The sequence below is a fragment of the Capricornis sumatraensis genome, chromosome 19 (genome assembly GCF_032405125.1).
Source record: "Capricornis sumatraensis isolate serow.1 chromosome 19, serow.2, whole genome shotgun sequence".
Taxonomy (NCBI): Eukaryota; Metazoa; Chordata; class Mammalia; order Artiodactyla; family Bovidae; genus Capricornis; species Capricornis sumatraensis.
The window spans coordinates 31353699-31373308 of NC_091087.1; the positions used below are offsets into that span (position 1 = coordinate 31353699).

Consider the following 19610-nt stretch of genomic DNA (forward strand, 5'->3'; position numbering starts at 1 on the left):
AAAAGATGCTTTCTCCTTTGAAGGAAAGCTATGACAAACCTAGACAGAAGTGGAAACATCACCTTGCCAACAAAAGTCCATACAGTCAAAGCTATGGTTTTTCCAGTAGTCATGTACTGATGTGAGAACTGGACTGTAAAGCAGGCTGAGCACCGATGCTTTCTAATTGTGATACTTTCAAGAGAAGACTCTTTTGAGTCCCTTGGATAGCAAGGAGATCAAACCAATCAACCCTAAAGGATATCAAGGTGATGAGGTGGTTAGAGAGAATCACCAACTCAATGGACATGAATTGGAGCAAACCCTGGGAGATGCTGAAGGACAGGGCTTCCCTACAGACTGCATGTTGCAGTCCATGCAAAGAGTCGGACACGCCTTAGTGATGGAACAGCAACAGCATAACATACACCACTGAGGATGGCGCCATAGGAAGTTATAATTGAGTAGGAACTGTGCATTATGAGAGGTGGTGCACGGGAGGGATGATGCCATTTTCAGACATCACAGTGCTTATCTGAGGTGGGGAGGTTGTGTGCTGCCCCAGGGTGGGGCCAGTACCTCTTTGTGTCATCACAGCCGGACTCAGAACTGTTGGGGTGCTGACAAATTACGTGATGCTGCTGCGTCCTCACAGTGCGACCCAGGCAACGTCCAAGACACTGAAAGAAAAGCACAGTGCAGTGTAAACAACCTTGTGTAAACCTCCCTGTCAGTCTACTGGTTAGGACTCTGTGCTCCCAATGCAGGGGGCACGGGTTCGATCCCTGGGTGGGGAACTAAGATCCTGCATGCGGTGAAGCATGGTGAAAATAAACAAAGACTGATCTTAAAAAATTAAAAGAAAACAACCTTGTGAGCTCCTGCGTGCTGGGGCACCAAAACCATGTGCTGTGGCAGTGTTGCCAGAGACCAGCTACAGGGGTGAGCTGGCTGAAGGAAAGTTGCTGTTCAGTTGCTCAACTGTTTCTGATTCTTTGTGACCCCATGAACTGCAGCAGGCCAGACTTCCCTGTACTTCACCATCACCATCTCCTGGAGTATGCTCAAACTCTTGTCCATTGAGTTGGTGATGCCATCCAACCATCTCATCCTCGGTTGCCCCCTTCTCCTCCTGCCCTCAGTCTTTTCCAGTATCAGTGTCTTTTCCAATGAATCAGCTCTTTCCATTAGTGGCCCAAATGTATTGGAGCTTCAGCTTCAGCATAGGTCCTTCCCGAGGAGGGAAGCCCAGCTGTAAGGATCAGATTGCCCTCCTTCAGAGCCAGACAGCTTCCTAAGTTTCCTTTCATCCTCTTTTCCTCCTCAGAAACTGAGACCACCCCTGGGGAGAAGGAGTGAAAAGCACAGGGCCAATCCCTAATTGACAAGGTTAAGGTTCAGAAATCACTGGGCATAAAAGCATAAGCTACAGCCAAGTTTGGGTTTTTCTGCTTAGAGCAAAAATGGAGGTTTGTGTGTAGGGGTGAGCTGAATTACAGGAAAAAAATTAACATTCAGCTCTTAAATTTTTCTGTACTAGTAACCCATATCAATTTTTTCTTGTCCTTTGTTTTATGCTTGAAAAGGTCTTTCCCATTATGGTAGTTCTATTCCAGTTTAATGGCTACACTGGAGCACTTTAATCAAGGCAGAATTTATTCTGTTGTATGCAGTGAGTTTGGGTTCTCATTTTATTTATTCCTCTTAAATTAATTGACCACTTTCTCTCTTATACAATTGTTTTTTATAATTTTCCAATAACATTATTGAGATACAATTCACATAGCCTAAAAGTCACTGTTCAATGTACACGGTTTACAGTAAGTCCCCTACACGTGAAACATCAAGTTGAGAACTGTCAAAGATGCAGATGTGCCCCTGTATGTCAGCTACTGTAACTGTACTACTATAGTTTTTCAAGGTCCTGTAATGTAAGATGAAGAATGTTTTATTTTGTGCTTGCTTTTTATGTGTTATTTGTGTGAAAAGTATCATAAACCTATTACAGTGCAGTACTCTATAGCCAATTGTGTTTGTTGGGTACCTAGGCTAACTTTGTTGGACTTACAAACAGGCCTAGAAACAAGTTCCCTTTCATGTATATGATTTTTAAATATTTTCTCCCATTCTGTGGGCTGTCCACTTTCTTGGTTACATCCCTTGTAGTAACAAAGCTTTAAATTTTCATGTAGTCCCATTCATCTATTTTTATTGTTGTAGCTTGTTTTTCGAGTCATATCTAAGAAACCATCTCCTAATCCAAAGCATGAAGATGTATGGCTACAGTGTTCCTTCCAAGAGCTTTATTGCTCTAGCTCTTAAATTTAGGTCTCTGATAAATTTTGAGTTAATGCTTTGTATACCTTATATGCTAGGAGTCCAAGTTCATTCTTTTGCATTTGCATATTCAGTTGTCCTTCACCAGTGAGGAAGAAATTGTTCTTCCCTCATTGAATTGGTATCGTCACTCTTGTAGAAAATCAACTGACATAGATGTATGGATTTGTCTCTAGACTTTCAATTCAATTTCATCAATCTATGTGTCTATGCTAGGTTAGCACCCTGTTGCTGTTCAGTCAGTAAGTCACATCTGACTCTGTGATCCCATGGACAGTGTGGACTGCAGCCTGCCAGACTCCTCTGTTCGTGAGATTTCCCAGGCAAGAATACTGGAGTGAGTAGATCCAGGGGTCAAACCCGCGTCTCCTTCATTAGCAGGTGGGTTCTTTACTGCTGAGCCACCAAGGAAGCCCATGTTAGTACTGCACTGTCTTGATTGTCTTGTAGTGAGTTGAAACTGACATGTCTGAGCCCTCTAACTTTGTTCTTTCTCTAGATTGCTTTGGCTATCTTGGGTCGTTTATATTTCCATATGAATTTTAGGATCAGCTTGCCAATTTCTGCAAAGAAGCTGGGGTTTTGATGGGGATTATGTTGAATTTGTAGATGAATTTACTGTCACGTGAATAATATTAAGTTTTTTGATCCATACATATACAGTGTCTTTTCCATAAATAAATGCCTTTATTTAGATCTTCTTTAACAGTCCTTAGGCTTCCCTGGTGGCTCAGATGGTAAAGAATCTACCTGCAATGCAGAAGACCTGGGTTCTATGCTCAGGTCGGGAAGATTCCCTGGAGAAGAGAATGGCTACCCACTCTGGTGTTTATGCCTGTAGGATGCCACGGGTACAGGAGCCTAGCGGGCTAGAGTCTATGGGGTCACAAAGAACTGGACACAATGAAGCAATGAACACATTCTTTCATGTCCTTAAAAAAACTTTCTGTAGTTTTATAGTGTGCATTTGTAAAAAACTCTTCTTCCCTCTCTGACTAACTGCTTTTGGGTTTAAACTCATTTATAACGGGTCTGTTTCTGTGCTTTTCTTATACTGCACGACTCCAGTGTGTTCTGCACTGATGCTGCACTGTTTTACTTACAGCAGTTTTGCAGGACACTCCGACATCACGTTAGGAAAGTCTGCCCTCCTATCGATTTGTTTTTCTAAAAATCTCTTGTCCTCACTCACTCTCCCATATGAATGTCAAAATCATATGAGGTTCTGAGAAAAGAATTCTATGGCAATTTGAATTGGAAGCATGTGTTCTGGTTCATTTCAGGGAATGGGCTCCTTCATAGCACTCAGAGTACCTTTACTTATCCAAATTTTCTGTTGTGTGTTTCAACAATATGTTGTATTTTTCTTTATGGGTTTGGCAAGGATTAACTTTATCTGTCACTTTTCATCTGTACCTGACGAAGTGATATTTTAATGAGGTTTGTACTTGGAATTGATGTTTGAATGGTTTAAGAATTCTGAGGATGTTGATGTAAAATAACCAAATTAGAATATTTCCTAACACCATATACAAAGATAAACTCAAAATGGATTCAAGACCTAAATGTAAGGTCAGAAACTATAAAACTCTTAGAGGAAAGCATAGGCAGAACACTCAATGACATAAATCAAAGCAACAACCTCCATGACCCACCTCCTAGAGTAATGGAAATAAAAACAAAAGTAAACAAGTGGGTCTGATTAAACGTAAAAGGTTTGGCACAGCAAAGGAAACTATAAGCAAGGTGAAAAGACAACCCTCAGAATGGGAGAAAATAATAGCAGATGAAACAACTGACAAAGGGTTAATTTCCAAAATATACAAGCAGCTCATACAACTCACTACCAGGAAAACAAACCACCGAATCAAAACAAGGGGCAAAAGACCCACACAAGACATTTCTCTAAAGAAGACATACAGATGGCTAACAAACACATGAAAAGATGTTCAATATTGATTGTTATTAGAGAAATGCAAATCAAAACTACAATGAGATTATCACCTCACACCGGTCAGAATGGCCATTATCAAAAAGTATGCAAACAACAATTGCTGAAGAGGATGTGTGGAAAAGGGAACCCTCTTGCACTGTTGGTGGGAATGCAAATTGATACAGCCAGTATGGAAGATGGTATGGAAGTTCCTTAAAAACTAGGAATAAAACCAGCATATGACCCAGCAATCCCACTTCTAGGCATATACCCTGAGGAAACCAAAATTGAAAAAGACACATGTTCCCCAATGTTCGCTGCAGTGCTATTTACAACAGCTAGAACACTGAAGCAACCTAGATGTCCATCAACACTAGAACAGATAAAGAAGTTGCGGTACATATACGCAATGGAATATTCAGTTCAGTTCAGTTCAGTTGCTCAGTCGCGTCTGACTCTTTGCGACCCCATGAACAGCAGCACGCCAGGCCTCCCTGTCCATCACCAACTCCCAGAGTTCACTCAGACTCACGTCCATCAAGTTGGTGATGCCATCCAGCCATCTCATCCTCTGTCATCCCCTTCTCCTCCTGCCTGCAACCCCTCCCAGCATCAGAGTCTTTTCCAATGAGTCAACTCTTCGCATGAGGTAGCCAAAGTATTGGAGTTTCAGCTTTAGCATCAGTCCTCCCAAAGAACACCCAGGACTGATCTCCTTTAGAAGGGACTGGTTGGATCTCCTTGCAGTCCAAGGGACTCTCAAGAGTCTTCTCCAACACCACAGTTCAAAAGCATCAATTCTTCGGCACTCGGCTTTCTTCACAGTCCAACTCTCACATCCATACATGACTACTGGAAAAGCCATAGCTGCTCAGCCCTAAAAGGAACACATTTGCATCCATCCTAATGAGGCGGATAAACCTAGAGCCTATTATACAGAGTGAAGTAAGTCAGAAAGAGAAAGATAAATAGCATATTCTTAAGCATATATACGGAATCTAGAAAAATGGTACTGAAGAATTTATTTGCAGCGCTGCAGTGGAGAAACAAACATAGAGAACAGACTTATGGACATGGGGAAAGGGGAGGAGAGGGTGAGATGCATGGAGAGAGTAACATGGAAACTTATATTACCATATGTAAAATAGATAGCCAATGGGAACGCAAACAGGGATTCTGTATCAACCTAGAGGGGTGGGATAGAGAGGGAGATGGGACAGAGGTTTAAAATGGAGGGGACATATATATACCTATGGCTGATTCATTCTGAGGTTTGACAGAAAATAACAAAATTCTGGAAAGCAATTATCCTTCAATTAAAAAATAAATTAATTTTTAAAAAAGAATTCTGGGGATGTTGAGATGGGGTGAGTGTATTGTGGACACAAGGACATAAATTTGGGGGGAAATGCAGAATTTTATGGACCAAACTGTATCCCTCAGAATTTATACAGTGAGGTCCTAACCACCAATGTGACTATATTTAGAGATAGGGTCCTAAGGAGGTTAGAGGTTAAATGAGGACAAAGGGTGGGGCCTTAGTCTGAGAGGAAGTGGCTTTGTAAGAAGTAGAAGAGACACTCAGAACTCTCTCTCTTTTCTGTGTGTACTGAGAGAAGAGGTTATGTGAGGACAGAGATAGAGGAGCCTGCTAGGCTACAGTCCTGTCCACAGGGTTGCAAAAGAGCCGGACATGACTTAGTGACTCAGCAAGAACAATAGTATCAGAAGGTGGTTGCCTACAAGCCAGTAACTGAAACCAACCCTAAGAACACCTTGATTTTGGACTTCTAGCTTTCTGTGCTGATAAGTCGCTTCAGTCAAGTTCGACTCTGTGCGACCCCACAGATGGCAGCCCACGAGGCTCCCCCATCCCTGGGATTCTCCAGGCAAGAACGCTGGAGTGGGTTGCCATTTCCTTCTCCAATGCATGAAAGTGAAAAGTGAAAGTGAAGTCTCTCAGTCGTGTCTGAGTCTTTGCGACCCCATGAACTGCAGCCTACCAGGCTCCTCTGTCCTTGAGATTTTCCAGGCTAGGGTACTGGAGTGGGTTGCCATTGCCTTTGCCATTGCCTAAAATAAGAACATCAATAGCAGGCATGCTGACCCTTGACCTGACAACCAGAGCTACTTTACCCTATCTTCGGCATCATCCATGGGTCAAGGTGGGTAAGGAGCCACTCCAGCCACTCTGTGAAGAGGACTCAGAGGTAACAGTGCAGAAGCTTCTGGGCTCTAGGTGGGCCAAAAGCCAGAGCTCAGAAAGTCTTAGCTTGAAGAGACCCAGGGTGGGGCCCCAGTCCATCCTTGTGAAGCCCTCCCTTGCCATGAAGGACTTCACCATCCAAGAACCTCAGACTCAAAGCCTTCAGATTCCCACCATCATACCATCCTGGATATTCCTGAGGGAGACCATTTGGATACCAGAGACAATCCACGATTCAGACGAGATCACTGACCCTACCATTCCCCCACCTACCCCATCTTCCTGGTGTGACCATGGGGCCACTCCCTCCACCCATGGCACCCCCGACACCTGCCACACCCATCGCATGCCTGACACCCGGGGCACCAATGATATCTGCGGCACAGGTGGCACCCGACACACCAGCAGCATCCGAGACATCAGCGGCATCCAAGACATCAGTGATAGCCGCGACAAGCGCGACACCCGTGACACCAGCGGCACCCGCGATACCCGAGACACCAGCGGCAGCCGAGACACTCGCGGCAAGAGCAGCACCTGACACACCAGCAGCTCCCATGACATCAGTGGCACCCACGACACCCGTGGCACGAGTGACACCTGTGACACCAGCAGCACTCATGACACCCACGGCAAGAGCAGCACCCATTGCAAGAGCGGCACCCGTGACATCAGTGGCACCCATGACACCCAAGACGCCAGCAGCACCTCGGACAAGAGTGGCACCCAGACACCAGCGGCACCTGTGGCACCCAAGACACCCACGGTACCCGTGACATTAGCAGCAAGGCCCCAGAGGGAACCCACTACCCCTGAGTGTGGCCAACACCACCGGACGCTCCTACCAAGCCGGGCAGTCCACTCCCCAGCCCCTTCCTCTGGCCTCAGCAGGAAAAAGAGGGGCATGGCTGGGAGAATATGGAGGTTTATCATATTACATTGCTGTTGTGGACTGCCCAGCAAAACCCGCACAAGTAAAGTAGGCCTAGAAACAACCCATGGATGACTGACCAAGACAAAAGCAGCCCTGCCGAGCTCCCTGAGACCCAGTCAAATGGAAATTGGGATTCAAATCCAGCACCTCCACAGCCATCAGGAGCCCTGGCCAGCTCAGAGGATGGTCTGGAGATGCCTGGGGACCAGAAGAGGCGCCACCCTGACCCAGCTGCCCCTCCTCCGCCACTGGGTGAAACTTCACAGACTGGACTGTCCCCTGGGGCATGTGCCCCCTTCCCCCACACTCCCCCCTTTCATGTTGGTGGTGGAGGGGATAGTTTTTGCCAACTCCTTGGTTCTTCATAGTTTTAATTAACTTTATTTCTCCAGAAAGATGTATCTCCCTCTGTTTTGCATCCTCCCCAGTTAGAGAAGTGTGTAGTCATGTAGGACTTGGAGTTAATGACCTAAGAATTAGCACAATGATTCTCAAGAGCAACAACTGCTGCACCCCAGGGCAGATGTGCAGAAAGCGTACATTATTCTCCCACACTGACAATACTGAACACTTTCAGAAGGGCTGAGGGGAACTTTTGACCTCTGCAGCCTGTGTTAATATTGACCAGGAGGTCTAGGATGGAAGAGAACCACTGGTGTGCAGTGTGGTCGGCGCCCTGTGCAGATGAGTTTCCTGAATGTCCTGCAGGAGTCGGTGCTCTCCTCTCCGCTGTGGGGAGGGCCCTGGCGGGTGGGGCTCTGTTACGATATTGCTCATTTTATGTTTTGGCCTCATGGCGTGTGGCATCTTAGCTCCCCGACCAGGGATGGAACCCACATCCCTTGCATTGGAAGGCAAAGTCCTAACACTGCACTGCCAGGGGAAGCCCCTTTTTGGATGTGTGGGTTTGACCACAGGGACTGGATGGTTTTTAAATACTAGGTTTGTCAGCGTTACCTGGTTCCCTTGTTCAACGAGCCCTTGAACACAGGGGTGACTGGAACACGGTCTTCTCCCCAGAGGCCTGTCTCTGAGGATGCACACTCTCGGCGGTAATGCCTGCACCGTTCCATTGGCTCTTGTGCGCTTACATGTCACTTGCCGACTGCGGAATCCTTCACCACAAGACACAGAGCACTCTGACCACGCGCCTGTGAGCCACCTAAGAACAAAAACTACAGGAGCTTAGTAGGTCAGACCCTATGGGGACTGTCTTCCAAAGAGAAAGCCCATTCTAGCATTGTGACTGTTTCAGGGCCGACACGTGTCTCTGGGAGTGGGCAGCAGCACAATAACTCGCAGCCATACTCTCAGATTTCCTTTCACTCAGAAGCAACAGAATCACCATGTAGAGACAATAGCATCGGAGCGGGACAAAGTCGTCCTCAGGGATGTTAGAGCCATCAGCTGTGTGGCCTCAGAGAGCAGAGCTGGGGCAAAATTAGGTGGAAATTTTGGAAAGGTGATTTTCAACTCATGGAAACCAAAGGGAAGAAAAAAGGAGGTAGCACCTGTGTGCTCCTTGTTGTTGTTTGGTTGCTCAGACTTGTCTGATTCTTACGACCCCATGGGGTGTAGCCCACTGGGCTCCTCTGTCCATGGGATTTTCCAAGCAAGAATACTGGAGAGGTTGCTATCTCCTCCCCCAGAGGATATTCCCAACCCAGGGATCGAACCAGTCTCCTGCAGCTCCTGCATTGGGAGGCAGATTCTTTACCATTATTGCCATCTGGGAAGATGAACTGGGAGACTGGGATTGACATATATACACTACTCTGTATAAAACAGATAACTAATGAAAACCTACTGTATCACACAGGGAACTCTACTTAGCGTTCTGTGGTGACCTAAATGGGAAAGAAATCCAAAGAAGAGGGGATGTATGTGTACATGTGACTGATTAACTCTGCTGTACAGTAGAAAGACATCATAAAGCAACTATTCTCCAATAAAAAATAAATAAAAGATGTTTCTGCTTATAGAGTGGACGAGGCACTCTAGAGAGGAGACAAAACTCAGGAGGCTCCTGTCGTGGCCCTTGTGAGCAATGACAAAGACATTGCGAACAGTGGGAAACCGACAGGAATGGGTGGAAGTGAGAGGAAAGGGGGGTGGGTAGCTTTCGATGTAGTCATTGTGATCTGAAACATGAACTAGGGGCAGATCAGATTTGGTGGAGTTTGATTTTGGATACATTTAAAACTATTGATTTGTGTCATCTATGATATCGAAAGGTTATTAATGGCTTTACCCCTGGAGATGCAGATGATACCACTCTAATGGCAGAAAGTGAAGACGAACTAAAGAGCCTCTTGATGAGGGTGAAGGAGCAGAGCAAAAGAGCCAGCTTAAGACTACATAGCAAAAAAACCCTAAGACCATGGCATCTGGCTGCATTACTGCATGGCAAATAGAAAGGGAAAAGGTGGAAGTAGTGACAGATTTCCTCTTCTTGGGCTCCAAAATCACTGTGGATGGTGACTGTAGCCATGAAATCAGAAGATAATTGCTTCTTGCCAGGAAAGTGATGAGAAACCTAGACAGTCTGTTGCAAAGCAGAGACATTATTACTCTGCCAACAAAGGTCCGTATAGTCAAGACTGTGGTCTTCCAAGTGGGCATGTACAGCTGTGAGAGCTGGACCACAAAGAAGGCAGAACACCAAAGAAGTGAGGATGCCTTTGAACTGCGGTGCTGGAGAAGACTCCTGAAAGTCCTTTGGACAGCAAGGATATCAAACCAGTCAATCTTAAAGGAGATCAACCTGAATATTCACTGGAGGGACTAATGCTGAAGCTGAAGCTCCAGCATTTTGGTCACCTGATGAGAACAGATGACTCACTGGAAAAGTCCCTGATGCTGGGAAAGATGTAGGGCAGAAGAAGAAGAGGGCATTAGAGGATGAGATGGCTAGATAGCATCATCAATGCAATGAATATGAACTTGGGCAAACTCCGAGAGATGGTGAGGGGCAGGGAGGCCTGGCGTGCTGCGGTCTATGGGGCCACAAAGAGTCAGACACGACAGGCGACTGAATAACACCACCACCCGTGGGGGTAAGGAATGGTGCTTTTCATGAGTGCCTCTTGTGATGCTGGCCTACTGCCATATCTCTGAGGTGAACCCATGAAGTCAGCTTCCCCATGCTCATAAGGTCCATTGTGAGTGCAGGGAGCAGGTGAGAATGGCAATTAAGACCAGAAGCTCTGAAATCAGACTAACCCAGTTTGAATTCTGGCCCTCACAAATGTGTGGCCTAGGCGAGTCTTTCCAAGTGTGTAATAGAGTATGAACAACGCTGCAGACATCCCTAGAGGCCCAGCGGTTAAGACTCTGAGCTTCTGGTGCACGGGACTTTGTTCAATCCCTGGTTGGTTACGTGGTGTAGCATAACCAAAAAAGAAAGAAAGAAAGAAAATAAAATAAATTTTTTAAAAAAGAAAATGAACGATATTGACTTGATAGGTGACACTGAAGTGATCCATAGAAACTACTTTGCTGAGCACCTAGTATAGTCCACATAAAACAAATCTTAGTGGCTGAGATATTCAGTCCAAATTACTATGCATTTTAAAACAAGTCAAACACTGGTAGGAAGCAGAGAAGTGACTGCACACACCTTGGGGGGCAGTCCCGGATGTTACAGGGCTGGAGCGCAGCCTGTGGCTTGCGGAGCTGGTCACAGAAGGCCTCGCTCACTTCCTGCCCGTTGGCCATCAGGCACTGGGGTCTCTGAACTTGGGCTCCCAAGTGGCCGCACGTGGCAGAACAATGAGTCCAGTTGCCAAGCTCCCAGAAAGTCTCTGCAGAAAGAAAAGGAATGTCACTGATGGCCACAGACCACCACGAGCTGCTTTCTGGTTAGCTGCCCGTCGGGCTCTCTGAGCAGCACACAGAGAATCTGCCATCAGGTGGGGTAAAGGGGTCCTTTATCTCATTTTCCCTTGACTAGCTCATTGTCATAACTGCGGGGGTTATTACAGCCAAGATGGAGCCCTTGGTCCTATAGCTGGACTGGAACCCAGCGTGTCTGATGCCAAATCTAACTCTTTCAAAATACTACCTCACATTTCACAAAGGCCCCTTGACAGTTCAAGGCAAGACATACAGCCTGGGAAAGGGGTTGTCTCAGGCCAGCTAGGTCTGCCAGAAAAGTCCCAGAGAAGGAGGAGAAACTGTGCAGTGGGCCGGCTTCTCAAGACTCTCCAAGCAGAGCCAAGAGGACAAGAGAGGAGGGTCTCTCCGGGGATGCCCTAATGCATTCTCTTTCTCAAAAGTGGATCAGACTGAGAGAGATGAAAGATGATTTAGCAGGGAGCAGGGATTAAGCAGACAGGTTCAAGATACATTTCAATTCCATTCTTACTTCTCCACTAATTCTTAATTTAAACTTCAGATGAGTCCTGAAGCTGAATAAATAATTTGCCATAGAGCCCTCTGTGAAAACAGGAGTTTCCTTTAAAAAATTGAAGCTGACCACCTCTAATAATCATGGTTTGTTTTCCTTTTAGTCCTCATTCCAAGCAGCCTTTCCTTTCCCTTTTGACACTGGATGAAAAGATAAAGTTGGACATGACGATGACAGATTTGTGTATGATCACAGAAAGTACCAGATTATCTTGAAATAATCACAAGTAAGAAATTGCTGCCAGCTGTGTCCACCGGCTGCTCCACTGAGTACACCTATGCCTTTAGCTTAACTGTTTTCCAGTCCTTCCTTTTCATTTTGGAATTTTGTCCTAAGTTGCATATCATTTGCAAAGCAGACCAGTACACATTTTTAGGTGCCCTACAGTTTATTTAAAACATTTTTTAGAAATAGCTAAGTTTATTGAGAAGTTTCCAGGTGATAGGTACTGAGTTAAACACTTTAACATCAATTTTCCATTTAATTCTCATAGCCATCTTGTGATTTAGATTATTTTTACTTGCAGAGGTAGAAATGGAAAGAAGCTATGTGACTTCTCCGAGGTCCTGCAGCTGGACTGGAACTCAGTGTGTCTGACGCCATAACTAACTCTATGTCAGATTTCATAAAGGCAAGACAGTTCAAGGCAAGACATACATGCATTTCTTTTAAAAAATACACCTCTTCTTATTGAGTTATAATTCATATAAGAAAAAATGCTCATATGTCAAACATGCAGTTCTATGAGTTTTCACAATTGTATGTACTTAGGTAACCATGATCCAGAGCAAGGTATATACATTTCATCACTCACAAAGTGTCCTCTCATCTATGAAGCAGGTTAAAAGCTAACAGAGTTTTGCCAAAAGAACACACTGGTCATAGCAAATACCATCTTCCAACAACACAAGAGAAGACTCTGCACATGGACATTACCAGATGGTCAACACCAAAATCAGAGTGATTCCATTCTTTGCAGCCAAAGATGGAGAAGCTCCATACAGTCAGCAAAAACAAGACTGGGAGCTGACTGTGGCTCAGATCATGACCTCATTATTGCCAAATTCAGACTTAAATTGAAGAAGGCAGGGAAAACCACTACTTTGTGAATGGAAGACCTAAATCAAACCCCTTATGATTATACAGTGGAAATGACAAATAGATTCAAGGGATTAGATCTGATAGAGTGCCTGAAGAACTATGGACTGAGGTTTATGACATTGTACAAGAGGCAGTGAGCAAGACCATCCCCAACAAAAAGAAATGCAAAAATGCAAAATGGTTGTCTGAGGAGGCCTTACAAATAGCTGAGAAAAGAGGAGAAGCTAAAGACAAAGGAGAAAAGGAAAGATATACCCATCTGAGTGCAGAGTTCCAAAGAATAGCAAGGAGAGAGAAGAAAGCCTTCTTCAGTGACTAATGCAAAGAAACAGAGGAAAATAATAGAGTGGAAAAGACTAGAGATCTCTTCAAGAAAATTAAGAGATACCAAGGGAACATTTCATGCAAAGATGGGCACAATAAAGGACAGAAATGGTATGGACCTAACAGAAGCAGAAGATATCAAGAAGAGGTGGCAAGAATATACAAAAGAACTGTACAAAAAAGGTCATCATGACCCAGCTTACCATAATGATGTGATCACTCACCTAGAGCCAGACATCCTGGAATGTGAAGTCAAGTGGGTCTTAGGAAGCATTAGTACGAACAAAGTTAGTGGAGGTGATGGAATTCCAGTTATTTCAAATCCTAAAAGATGATGCTGTGAAAGTGCTGCACTCAATATGCAAGCAAATTTGGAAAACTCAGCAGTGGTCACAGGACTGGAAAAGGTCAGTTTTCCTTCCAATTCCAAAGAAAGGCAATGCCAAGATTGTTCCAACTACTGCACGATTGTACTTATCTCACATGCTAGCAAAGTAAGGCTCAAAATTCTCCAAGCCATGCTTCAATAGTATGTGAACTGTGAACTTCCAGATGTTCAAGCTGGATTTAGAAAAGGCAGAGGAACCAGAGATCAAATTGCCAACATTCACTGGATCACTGAAAAAGCAACAGTGTTCCAGAAAACCATTTACTGCTGCTTATTGACTGCGCCAAAGCCTTTGGCTGTGTGGATCACAATAAACTGTGGAAAATTCTTCAAGAGATGGGTATACCAGACCACCTTGCCTGCCTCCTGAGAAATCTGTATGCAGGTCAGGAAGCAACTGTTAGAACTGGACATGGAACAACAGACTGGTTCCAAATCGAGAAAGGAGTACATCAAGGCTGTATAATGTCACCCTGCTTATTTAACTTATATGCAGAACACATCACACAAAATCTGGGCTGGAATAAGCACAAGCTGGAATCAAGATTGTTGGGAGAAATATCAATAACCTCAGATATGCAAATGATACCCACCCTTATGGCAGAAATCAAAGAAGAACTAAAGTGTCTCTTGATGAAAGTGAAAGAGGAGAGTGAAAAAGTTGGCTAAAAGCTCAACATTCAGAAAACAAAGATCATGGCATCTGGTCCCATCACTTCATGTCAAATATATGGGGAAACAGTGCCAGACTTCATTTTTGGGGGCTCCAAAACTGGTGCAGTTGGTGACTGCAGCCATGAAATTAAAAGACACTTACTCCTTGGAAGGGAAGTTATGACCATCCTAGATAGCATATTGAAAAGCAGAGATATTACTTTGCCAACAAAGGTCCATCTAGTCAAGGCTATGGTTTTTCCAGTGGTCATGCATGGATGTGAGAGTTGGACTGTGAAGAAGGCTGAGCGCCAAAGAATTGATGCTTTTGAACTGTGGTGTTGGAGAAGACTCCTGAGACTCCCTTGGACTGCAAGGAGATCCAACCAGTCCATCCTAAGGGAGATCAGTCCTGTGTGTTCATTGGAAGGACTGATGCTGAAGCTAAAACTCCAATACTTTGGCCACATGATGTGAAGAACTGACTCACTGGAAAAGACCCTGAGGCTGGGAAAGATTGAAGGCGGGAGGAGAAGGGGACGATAGAGGATGAGATGGTTGGATGGCATCACCGACTCGATGGACATGAGTTTGAGTAAACTCTGGGAGTTAGTGATGGACAGGGAAGCCTGGCGTGCTGTGGCCCATGGGGTCACAAAGAGTTGGACACAACTGAGCAACTGAACTGAACTGTACTGCCCCTCCTCCTAGGCAACTACTTCTTTATTTCTGTCAGCATACATCAGTACTATCTGTTCTTGGACTTCATACAATAGGTGCTCTTTTCTGTCTGTCTTCTTTTGCTTAAAAGAAGATTCACACATATTTTTGAGATTCACACATATTGTGTATATCAGTAGCTCATTCTTTTTTATTGCTGAATACTACTCCATTGTATGAATATACCATAGTTTATCCATTCTCCTATTAATAGTCATTATGAAGTAAAAACTGCAAAGAACATGCTTGTATGTTTTTCTTTTTTTGTGAACATGTTTTCATTTTTCTTGAGTAAATACCTGTGTTTGGAATTGTTGGGTCAAGGGTAGGTATGTGCATAACTTTATTAGAAACTGCCACATAGTTTTCCAATGTGGCTGTCCCACTTTATCCATCTATCTGCAGTGCATTGGGGATTTCTTTTGATGCCAGAAAGTTTACGGCATCAGTAGGTTTTCACTCTTCTGGTAGGCGCGATACTGCATCTCATTGCGCTTTCAATGTTCATTTTCCTGATTCCATCTGTCAGTCTTTTTTGTGAACTTCAAGTCTTTTGCCATTGTCTTTCTCGGGGAGGGGAGAGTTCATTGTTCCTCATATATTCTGGATATAAGTTCTTTATCAGACACAGGACTGCCAATCTTTCTCCCAGTCTGAGGCTTATGTGTTCCTATTCTTAATAGTGTCTTTGATTAGCACATTTTTGATGAGGTCCAATTTTTTTTTTTCATTTTATGATGAATGATTTTTGACACAAATTTGTAGATCATTATTTCCTCCCATATAGAACTCCTCAGTGGCTTCTCATGTTTTGGGAATAAAACTCCAGTCTTTACTTTGACCTTCAAAGCCTTGAATGATTTGGTCCTCAGAAGATCTCCAGCTTCATCTCACACACCTTCTCCTTCTACCCCACCGAACCCTCACCACACAAATCTTCTTTCTGTTCCTTGACCGTGCACAGCCTGTGCTCACTTTAGAGTCCTCACACTTACTGTTCCCTCTGCCAGAAATGCTCTTTCCTCACCTCTTGGGATGGATGGCTCCACCCTATCCTTTAGGTCTGGACTCACGTATCACCTCCTCAGAAGGCTAAAGTGGTGATGCGCAATCACCACGGGGCTCACCACCCTATTTCCTTTTCTTCATAGCACTTTCCACAGAGAAATATCCTGTACACTATTTGTTTACTGGTTTATTATCCATCTCTCCGACGGGAATGCCAAATCCTTGAGACTAGACCCATTACATACTTAGGTGCTCAGCCAGTATTTGTTAAGGTGACAAATGAATTTCTTTGAAATGATAGCCACTGAAGGTTTGGCATATTCCACAATGTACACGTGTGTGTGTTTGTGTGTGTGTGGTGCATGTGTGTGTGCAGGAGGCGGTAGAACAATGTAGGTAGTTTCAATAAATCAAAGTTTTACATATTCCAAAGATGTCACCTTTACCAGCAATTTCAGCCTCATGAGTATCCAATCTTTTAATTAACTGATTTGAAGGCATTCATTTGATTTTCATGTTCCATTCCACATGGAACTTCTCTCTGCCTTTGCACATCCTGATTTCTCTGCCTGAAACATTCTTCTTCCTCCTCCCAGAGCAACATTCTGACTTATGTGGAAACCTGGTTGGCTTCTCCAGAGAGCATTAGGGACCCCTCCTCAGAGCTACTGTGTCCGTTGGAGCTGACTCACTGGGAAAGACCCTGATGCTGGGAAAGACTGAAGGCAAACGGCAAAGGAGGTGGCAGAGGATGAGGGATGAGATGGTTAGATAGCATCACCGACTCAATGGACGTGACTTTGAGCAAACTCCAGGAGACAGTGAAGGACAGCCAAGTGTGGCATGTTGCAGTCCACAGGGTCGCAAAGTGTCAGACATGACTTAGCGGCTGAACAACAAACAACTATTACTGCGTTTGTCAGTCTGCTTCAAAATATCTGTTCACACGAGCATCTCCTTCTCTAGACTATGAGCCTCTCAAGGGCTAGGTCGTCTACGTATTCCCAGCTCTGGCAAAAGCAAGCAAGCACTGGGCAAGTACTTGTTGAACATGGCTGTTTGTGTCTGAATGTTTGTGTCTCTCTAAAATTTGTGTCACATCCTAACACCCAGGAGGTGGGGGCTTTGGGGAGTAATCAGGTCTCATAGGTGGAGCCCTCATGAGTGAGATTAGTGCCCTAATGAAAGAAGCCCCAGGGAGCCCCTTTATTGCTTTGGCCATAAGAGGACACAGAGAAAAGATGACTGTCTGTGAACCAGGAAGCTGGCCCTCATCAGACATCAGATCTGGCCCTACCTTGATCTTGGATTTCCCTGCCTTCAGAACTGCAAGAAATAAATGAAATGCCTGTTGTTTGTAAGCCACCCCCTCCATGCTGGTCTGTGCTACGTTGTTATGGTAGTGCAAACAGACTAATGTTGAATGAATGGATGAAGGTGCTTGTAAGGATGGTAGCATTATGTCTAAAAGAAGAGAAAATGGTATCACGTAAATACCCCTAGATAATCATCTCATAAATAACATGAGCTGGCTTGTTGAATGGCGACTCAACACGATTTTCTCCTTCTATGCTCTCCCTGCATCCACATCTCTAGAATCTCTATTTGCAGAGTTACATTCTACATGACATAACCTGAAAATGAAAGACACTGGCTAAAGATTTAAAAGATTGAGATCACGTAGCCTTACTGTTCCTATAGAGTAGACATAATAAAACATGAGGTCAGACAGCAACTTCTGTGTGTCCTTCTGCAATTCATTCATTTTAAGCTACAAGGAGCTGAGATCAGCAGTATGGGTTCCCTGTGATACAGGCATTTCTGATTTGCTTTTTTATCCTAAGTACCAAGGATCTTTATTCTCAATAAAGAATCTGCTCAGTTCAGTTCAGCTGCTCAGTTGTGTCTGACTCTTTGCGACCCCATGAATCGCAGCACGCCAGGCTTCCCTATCCATCACCAACTCCCAGAGTTCACTCAGATTCACATCCATCGAGTCGGTGATGCCATCCAGCCATCTCATCCTCTGTCGTCCCCTTCTCCTCCTGCCCCCAATCCCTCCCAGCATCACAGTCTTTTCCAATGAGTCAACTCTTCGCATGAGGTGGCCAAAGTACTAGAGTTTCAGCTTTAGCATCATTCCTTCCAAAGAACACCCAGGACCGATCTCCTTTAGAATGGATCTGTAGCTGTAGATAATATGTCACTATTTTGAGAATGAAGGGTCCCATTATCTTCATGCTTTGCAAGTCCTCAGCCACAGAGTTAAACCTCATTCTCGTAAACATTTTGATTTTCTTAACTCTGCCCCTCTCTCTTGGCCTCTTAAAGAGTTTTGCAAGACATACCTTGATTAGGTTCTTGTGACTAAGCACTGAAACATAACAAAGTTAATATGTGTGGGAAAACATACTTGTGAAAGAAGACCAATGAAAGAATTGATTCAACAATCCTTAGCAAATCTTGCCTCTATAGACATTTACCAAGTTAGCGATCATTTTGCAACTAGAAACCAATACCTGTGTTACCACAAATAATGATGCTCATTTGGGATATGAGCTCCCTGGGCTTCCTCAGGAGTGAATTTTTTTTTAAGATTCCACATGGAAGGGACAAGTTGAACAGGTTCTTAGCTACACTAACACATAGCATCTCTACATGTCTTCAGGGTTTACAGCCTAACTAACAAGGTAGGAAAAAATACATTCACCAGAATTCCAGTAGGAACTGGAGGAAGCAACTGGGGCTGACAGGCTCCTCCCCACCAGACAGCTTCGGGAACAGGACAAGGGGTGATGCTTTAGAGGGGACCTCACATGGTGACAGGTGCATGCTTTTAGGAAAGTTGTGCAGCATAAGTGTAAGAGCAGACAATGGTGGAGGAATGCTGTATATTGTGTGACGTCATTCTTGATTTGTCAGTCATGTGACTACAGTCATGAGCTGCCCGACTGCAGAGACGTCTGAAGAGATGTGTGGGGCAGAACTGAGACACCATGCAGACCCCTGAGTGGAGGGGGGAAGGGAGGGGTAAGGCTGGAACTGAATTCTCAGGGACCTGAGGGAAGGCACTAGCATTAGACAGGCTAAGCCTACCCCATCTGTTGAAAATCTTCCATATTAAGATCCTAGAGGACCACAGAGGTCTTTGGGCCTGGCGTGCTGCAGTCCATGGGGTCACAATGAGTCAGACATGACTCAGAGACTGAACAACAACAAGAGGCATACCAAGGTCTTTCTGGCCAGCACTGAGAGTCCGGGGGGTGATATGAGGAACACTGAAAGAGACAAATATATATTTGGGATCTAGCACACACTTTTATGAGTCTCAGGTTTCCTCATTTATACAACTGGATATAAGATTACTGGCCTCAACATTGTGCTATTGTAAACATCAAAAGAGGTAATGAACATGAGAGGGCTTCACGCGTGACTATTCCAACTCCCCATCTATTTATGTCTCTGTGACTGCATGTGTGCTCGGCTGTGTCCAACTCTTTGCAACCTTAGGGACGGTAGCCCGCCAGACTGTTCTGTCCACGGGATTCCCAGGCGACAACACTGGAGTGGGTTGCCGTTGCCTCCTCCAGGTGATCTTTCTGATCCAGGGATTAAACC

At 44.6% G+C, this 19610-nt stretch overlaps 1 protein-coding gene across 1 annotated transcript in view; it reads right to left on the reverse strand.

Annotated features, from left to right (window-relative positions):
• Positions 1-19610, reverse strand: part of ADAMTSL3 (ADAMTS like 3) — a 309610-nt gene that overhangs the window by 19966 nt on the left and 270034 nt on the right. Inside the window, exons 24-26 of the mRNA XM_068990959.1 lie at positions 11009-11192; positions 8347-8551; positions 559-659 (exon numbers count right to left, since the gene is read on the reverse strand). Coding sequence (XP_068847060.1) covers positions 559-659; positions 8347-8551; positions 11009-11192 — 490 coding nt within the window. The remainder of the gene's footprint in view (positions 1-558; positions 660-8346; positions 8552-11008; positions 11193-19610) is intronic.